This window comes from Sinocyclocheilus grahami, unplaced genomic scaffold, assembly GCF_001515645.1.
Source record: "Sinocyclocheilus grahami isolate Dianchi unplaced genomic scaffold, SAMN03320097.WGS_v1.1 scaffold56.1, whole genome shotgun sequence".
NCBI lineage: Eukaryota > Metazoa > Chordata > Actinopteri > Cypriniformes > Cyprinidae > Sinocyclocheilus > Sinocyclocheilus grahami.
The window spans coordinates 2,950,511-2,957,546 of record NW_015505235.1 but is presented as its reverse complement, the minus strand read 5'-3'; the positions used below and the strand labels follow the sequence as shown (position 1 = coordinate 2,957,546).

Sequence of the window (7,036 nt, the reverse complement as noted above, 5' to 3'; positions counted from 1 at the left end):
AAGCCCCCAAGCCCCCAAGCCGTAAACCTAAGGGAAACACTGGTGAATGCATGTGTACTCTCTTGTGAAATATTGGTTTGATTTTGAGAATTAATAGCAAAGCCTAATCATGAAAGTCAACAATAAATACCTGATCCTAGACCTAACATAACCCCTGAGTGAGATCACAAAATTCTTGACATAACAGAGAGGCGTTGTCTGTGCACAGAATGATATAAATGCTAAAAATGACTGACAATCATGTGAATTATTCAGTGATTAAACACCTCTTGATCATTACATCATTCTCTTGAAATTCATTCAGGACAGAACAAGCTTTTCTGTCATTCAGCTAGGAGGCTGCCACATCCCACACATATGAGACTCTGTGAGAATCTGGATGTGTAATGCATTTGTTCTGTGTGATTGTACTGTACTGTCTTTATTGCAGCCTAACAGATCAGTGTGCAATTAAAAATGACACCGATAGCTCAAGCATGTTCAACCATCCTCCATTTCTGTTCGCCCATGTAAGTCAACGGACAATGCTGAATAAGCGTGATTCATCTTTAGTGAACTCTGCTAGCAAATTAAAATGGAAATATAATAAAATGAGATAAAATGTTGTAAAGTGGCCAGTCAAGTTGATTTCCTATCGATTTCCTGCTCTGGGTTTAAAATATCACATCATACTTCCTAATCCAATTAGCGCACTCACTGCCCTAAGGCCCTACTCTATCCATACTAGGCCAGACAACCTCATATACATTGTATAGTCTCACATATAGAGCCTTGTGTATATATTCACTTATAATTATTTAATAATAATAATAATAATACCATTTAAAAGTGAATATATTTTAAAATGTAATTTATTCCTGTGATGGCACAGTTGATTTTTTCTCCACTCATGTCTTATTATTATCAATGTTAAAATATTTTTTGTTTTCTTTCATGCATAGAAAGCCCAAAAGAACAACATTTAGTTGAAAAAGAAATATCTTTACTGCCACATTTGATCAACTGAATGCATTCTGAAAAGCATTAAAATTATTCATTTCTTTAAAAAAGAAAAATCTTACTGACCCCAAACCTTTGAAAGTGTGTGCGTATCGCTAGTACGAACTCATCTCAAGAGAGAAAATTAGGACAAAGTCAGCATACTGCAAGAGAGACAGACAGGAAAAGGAAGAACAAGAGAGAGAGAAAGAGAGGAAAGGAAACAAGGTTGATAGATGAGAAACAGGCTATTTTTGTGTCAAACTTGCATCTTGCAGGGAACAGGTTTCTAGCACAGTCCACCAGATTTCCACACAACGGGACTGTGGGAAGTGGGTGTGTCAGGACTTTTCCCCCTCCAAAAACAAGTGGTGAGCATTTTCCAATCACATCCTTTGTTTAAAATCTTTGTTTCCCTAATTATTTCCAACCGTCTCAGTGATGAGTGAGATTTTCCATCACTCCACATCCATCTGACCTCATTTGCATAAAACAATGCCTTGAGTTAGTCAGTTCAACAACTGAGCTTATCCAACTTCAATCTTACATGCGGAACAACAACCTCCAAGATGTTATCAAGCTCAACATTTTAAAGTACAGAGCAGAACAAGAAAAGTCCCTATGATGCAACCCCATGCTTTACCAGGTAAGAGAGCTCCTATTTCAGTACAATCAAGTTCTCAGCCGTGATTTCCAGATCCAGGCCAACCAAGGCCAAACCACAATGGGATATCCTTGCTCACTAGGCTTCTGAGACTTTGGCAGGAGAACAACTGAAAGTAACAACTTCACTGCAATAGAAAGACGCTGGTTCAATTTCAGTACATTTTCTTTTAATCAACACACACTTCACTCAAACTAATGCCAAGACTCAATGCTTCTGCACCTATAGCATTATCTTACCAACTAAAAGAAGCAAGCAAAGCACTTACATATAGATTATTCATTATCATAATCTCAAATCAAAGCTACCCCCAAAGGCAAAGAATATCAGCTCAGCAGTAAATACTGAAATCAATTATCATCACAGTAAACGTTTTAAAATCACATCAGTGTTTTTTTTAGATGTAAGCTTCAGTTTTCAGTGGCGCAGAACTGTAGAAAATGCTGACAAAGGTTGATGTCGGTTGATAATCCAAATAAGATTGGATCACAAACTCTTTGAAGTTTATGGCAAAGTACTGACTAGTAACAAGAGAAATGCTTTATATCAGATCAGTTTCATATACGTATCACTGACTGATAAAAAAAAAAAAAATAACGTTCAAAACTAGATATTTCTGATTCAATAAAATCATTAAGGGAACTGTTTTTCTGTAGATATGGCATCGGTTACACTGCTTTAGTTGTAGAAAGTGAAAGTTACGATTCATTCTCAGTCAAGCGAATACTAAACTTTGAGCAACATTCACCAAAAATATGCATAAACAAGTGTCACTGGAGTCTGGCCAAGGATGTCACACATTTCTTAACACTTACTTCTAACAAGATCATCATGGGTGTGGTTCTTGGTCATGTGATCCTGCCCGTCTGAAGTGAATCTCAGAATCTCGGAATCTCCTGGTCTCGGAGTTTGGGATGTTTCTGTAACATCTGATGATTCATCAGTGCAGCAGTTGCATTTATCTGGACAAAAAAAAGAATACATTTAGATTTTTCTTTAGAAGTTTTGCTCTACTTCACAGCTGCCTGGAAGCCAAGCATGCAAAAGGCCAATGCTGAGGTTCATACTGGCTCGCCTCAGTATCAAGAATAGAAAGACGAGCTCTAATTTGCCAGATAAAACAGATTCCTTTGGTGAACGGTTGCAAAACCATGTGGGCGGATCAGGTAGGCCTGGGCCAGAACTCTGGATCTCATTTTCTCGATTCTGCTCCCGGGTACACTATACCTGCCAAGGTTTTTACAGCTATAAAGAGCACATTCATCTAAATTGGAAAATGGTTGAGAGCAAAAACTGCTTGATAGGCATACAAAAAGATAGGCAATCTTTAAATGCTGCACTTAAACTTACTAAGCTCTAAGTCCATAGAGTAAACGAGGCGGTATGCTTCTCCAATTCATTCTATTTGAGGCGGCCTTCGAAGTGGCCGTACTCATACGGAGGCAGTAGGCAACCACTCATTTATTTAGTACTGTCAAAGCAGTCCTGTTACACAAACCTGTGTTTTTCCATCACTCAACTGCATGCTGGGAATAAAGCATGTGACTCAGCAAACAGAAGCGTGTTTTCACTTTTGGTGAGACTGGAGTGTTTCGTTTTGGGTTTTTTCCTTTTTACAGCCCTCGTTACAGCATATTATGGGACAAGATCAATACGATACAGTAGCTCTAGATACAGAGATTGATATCAGTTCATCTGGGCTTGAGGCTGATGAATGGAAACCCTTTATTCCAGCCATGACTCCTCAAATGCACATACAGTACCAGCAGCCTTGTGATGCATCGCTGTATTTAGTGATTACAGTTTGAAATAAATTGCTCTATTCTCCAAGCATACACAGTCCCCGGGGAGGGAAATCCAGTCTTAACGGAGAGACTTTGAAGGCCCTACAAAAATCCATTTGTCACCGAAGCCTGTGATTGCTTACTTTGTCCTACTTTGCCATTTTTTGACAGTGCTATAATGATGCTTGGTATAAATAGGATGGTTAACGGTTCAGTGCCTAAGAAGAAAAAAAAAATTTTTAAAAAGAGGGGGGCCAAGCTTATTTTACATGTGATAATCTCACAAGCAACTAGAAAGTTAATTAAAAGCTATAATTGGCAGTGGCTCCTGCTAATAGTTACCAAGGCGCTCCTTCAATCTTTATTGGAAAATAATGAAAACATTATCATGTCTACTGGCGCAACATACATATGGGGAATCTGTTTGTTAGTTGCTATTTATGCAAGTCAGTTACTTGTGGGTTCAGCAAGAATGGGACACCAGGTAAAGTGGGACAAATAATCGATTTTATGATCAATTATCTTTTAAAAAATCAGGGAAAAAAACAAATGTAATAATTAGTAATAACTGTCAAAAAGCAAATGTTTTAATTTGCCTGATGTTATTACAATGGGCATTGTCAAAATACTCTTTTTAAATATAAACTTCTAAAAAAAAACACAATATAAATAAAAACTAAAACTGCTCTAAACATGTTTTGTACTATTTAACTGCAGCTATGAATTCAGTTCAATTTAACACATATTTGCTATAAATTCAAAATCATTGTTTGACTTTTGCTGATGATTTCACATCTTAGCTGAAAAACAGTTGTAAGTGAAATATAGTGACTAACACTAAGTGTTCAAATACCTATAATGATCAAACTGAAGCCATATTAATAATTGTTCGGAGATTGTCATAGCATCACATTAAAAAGAACTTTAAGGCTTTTATCAGTTCTTTATTATGCAAAAACTCACACTTTTGCATAGTCTAATACTAGCATTATGAAGTACAGTTTACAAATATGCATCCATCATTAAAGGGGTCATATGATGCGATATCAATTTTTCCTTTCTCTTTGGAGTGTTACAAGCTCTTGGTGCATAAAGAAGATCTGTAAAGTTGCAAAGACTAAAGTCTCAAATCCAAAGAGATATTCTTTATCAAATTTAAGACTTGTCCACACCCTCCTAAAATGCCTCATTTAAACACGCTCCAACATGTCTATGTCACTGTGTGGGAAGATTTGCATAACACCGCCCACATGTTCACGCAAAGAAAGGCAGCGTAACTTTTATTCTCGCTGTAGTATTGTTGTTGCCGCCGCCGCCATGTTGTGGAGATGCTGTGCGAAACTACTTTGTTTGGCCTTCCAAAAGAGGACGATAGCCCGGGGTCGTCACATGTGGTTGCCACTCATTCGTCGTTTATCAAATTTAAGACTTGTCCACACCCTCCTAAAATGCCTCATTTAAACACGCCCCAACATGTCTATGTCACTGTGTGGGAAGAAAGGCGGCGTAACTTTTATTCTCGCTGCAGTATTGTTGTTGCCGCCGCCGCCATGTTGTGGAGATGCTGCGCGAAACTACTTTGTTTGGCCTTCCAAAAGAGGACGATAGCCCGGGGTCGTCACATGTGGTTGAATGTCATGAATGTTGAATGAATTCGCTTTGTCGAATCCGCCGGCCGCGCCATGTGTGACGCTGTGTGACATATTTTATGGAGGACTGTTTCCTGAACCTGCAGAGTAGCCTACAATGGGTCTGTGCTCACAGGCTGTTCTATAAAGTGGGGCAGTTCCAACTTTGCAAGGACAGTTTGGTGCTTCTGACTCACAGCCTGTAAGTACATTTTTTATACTTAAAGAATTTGCCACTGATCATTCAAACGCGAGTTTGAGCAGTGTAGAGTAGTGCTTGTTGTTTGTCGTTTCTCCGATCACAAATGCAGACATGGTTTTATGTTTATGCGGTGCGATAAGCAACGCAACGTGTAAAAACACAGTATAAGTTACTATAATCAGTAATTATGTCCCCACTGGATGCAACAAATGCCTCGTTTGTAATTGGGTTTTATCTCGTCGTGCCGGGAGACACAGCATCACAGTGTTAAGGGGCATAGCATTTCCGTCACACGCTTGAGGTATTCAGCCAATCACAACGCACTGGATAGCTGGCCAATCAGCATACACCTTGCTTTTCAGAACGATGAGCTTTGTAAAAATCAGAAAGGCTCAGAAAGTTAAAATCCAATCCAATTTGCCCTAAGGGCAAGTTATTTATTTTTCATTGGCTCATGTTAAAAAATATAGATATAAACCGCATAAACATTGCATTACACCAAATACACAAAATAATGTTCTTTTTAGCAACATCATATGACCCCTTTAATGGTTACAGCCCCAATACAAACATACAATTCCTCATTCATGTTTCAAAATATACATTCAATACAATAAAACAATCCGCACTTCCATTATATACATGTGAATCAGAATCTCAAAAATGGAAAAATCATGTCTCTCACCTGTTGATTTGCACAGAAGTGGGTTTGTCTCCTCTTGTAGCTGCTTTTTTGGCCCTTCAGGCCCCTCCGGAGGTAAAATAGTCTCCGAGGACATGAGCCAGATGTTTAGATACTAAACACACCCAAAAACAACAATCCCCCACGCAATCAGCCCTCAAACCTGTAAGAAAACAACAAACTGTGGTCATATCAATCGCCGATTCACTGCGATACAGTCATAGAGTGTATGGTTACAGTAAACGAACTCCACTCCAACATCTTTCTTATGGAGGCAGTGACGTCATACGGCGAAATGTCGTTAAAGTTAGTGGAAAGTTTGGCTTAGGATTTTTTTCTCCACAAACGAAACTCAAAATGTCACAAACACACTCCTAAACATCCTAGCAACTTCTTAAGCCTATATTATTTGTTTGCCAAACATGTAACAAATCATTTCGAAGTCTGCTGGTTACCTTTCAAACATGTTAACTTCCAAACGCCTTTATTCGCATCCTTTCTTCAGGCAAAACGAAGTCCAGTTAGAAAAAGTTTCCTTAATAGTCAGTTTAGGATCAAAACTCTGTAAATACTATCAGATTCCTCACAAAAATAGTACAAAAATCCCTGTCAAGCAGGCGCTGAATAATGAGTTTGTGCGCGAGACTCCGGCGCGCTCGAGCTGCTGCTGCTGGAGAAACTTTGAGCTCAAACATTTTCATCACATCCGGATTCCGAAGATCACAACCAGCTGCATTCAGAAGTTCGAGAACTGAGACTGTTTGTTAAGTGATTTCGTCTGTCTTACAGACACGCAGGTTTGTTTACCTAGAGATCTGAAGGAGGACTTCACATTGACTTGAGTTCTTCCCACCATACCTGACTAAAAATGTTGCCTACTTGTGAGCCTGATGCCTCTCAAAAGTTGTTGAAGTATTTATAAATAATCATTCAGACTTTTTGATTTCATGAGAACATTTTTACTTTTCTGTTACAATTATTACCAGCCTTGGCAATTGCAAATAAATAAATAAACAAACAAATTAGGCTACTTATTAAAGGGGTCATATGATGTTGCTAAAAAGAACATTATTTTGTGTATTTGGTGTAATGCAATGT

The 7,036-nt window shown here is 38.4% G+C and overlaps 1 protein-coding gene across 4 annotated transcripts in view; it reads right to left on the bottom strand.

Moving 5' to 3' along the window:
* Nucleotides 1–6,547, bottom strand: part of LOC107584008 (myoD family inhibitor domain-containing protein-like) — a 26,483-nt gene extending 19,936 nt beyond the window's left edge. For 3 of the 4 annotated variants that reach the window (XM_016270400.1, XM_016270401.1, XM_016270403.1), the window contains exons 1-3: nucleotides 6,394–6,547; nucleotides 5,942–6,101; nucleotides 2,458–2,604 (exon numbers count right to left, since the gene is read on the bottom strand). In XM_016270400.1, coding sequence (XP_016125886.1) covers nucleotides 2,458–2,604; nucleotides 5,942–6,035 — 241 coding nt within the window. In that variant the 5' untranslated portion in view covers nucleotides 6,036–6,101; nucleotides 6,394–6,547. The remainder of the gene's footprint in view (nucleotides 1–2,457; nucleotides 2,605–5,941; nucleotides 6,102–6,393) is intronic. The other variant, XM_016270402.1, reaches the window with a different exon arrangement.
* Between the last annotated feature and the right edge of the window lie 489 nt (nucleotides 6,548–7,036).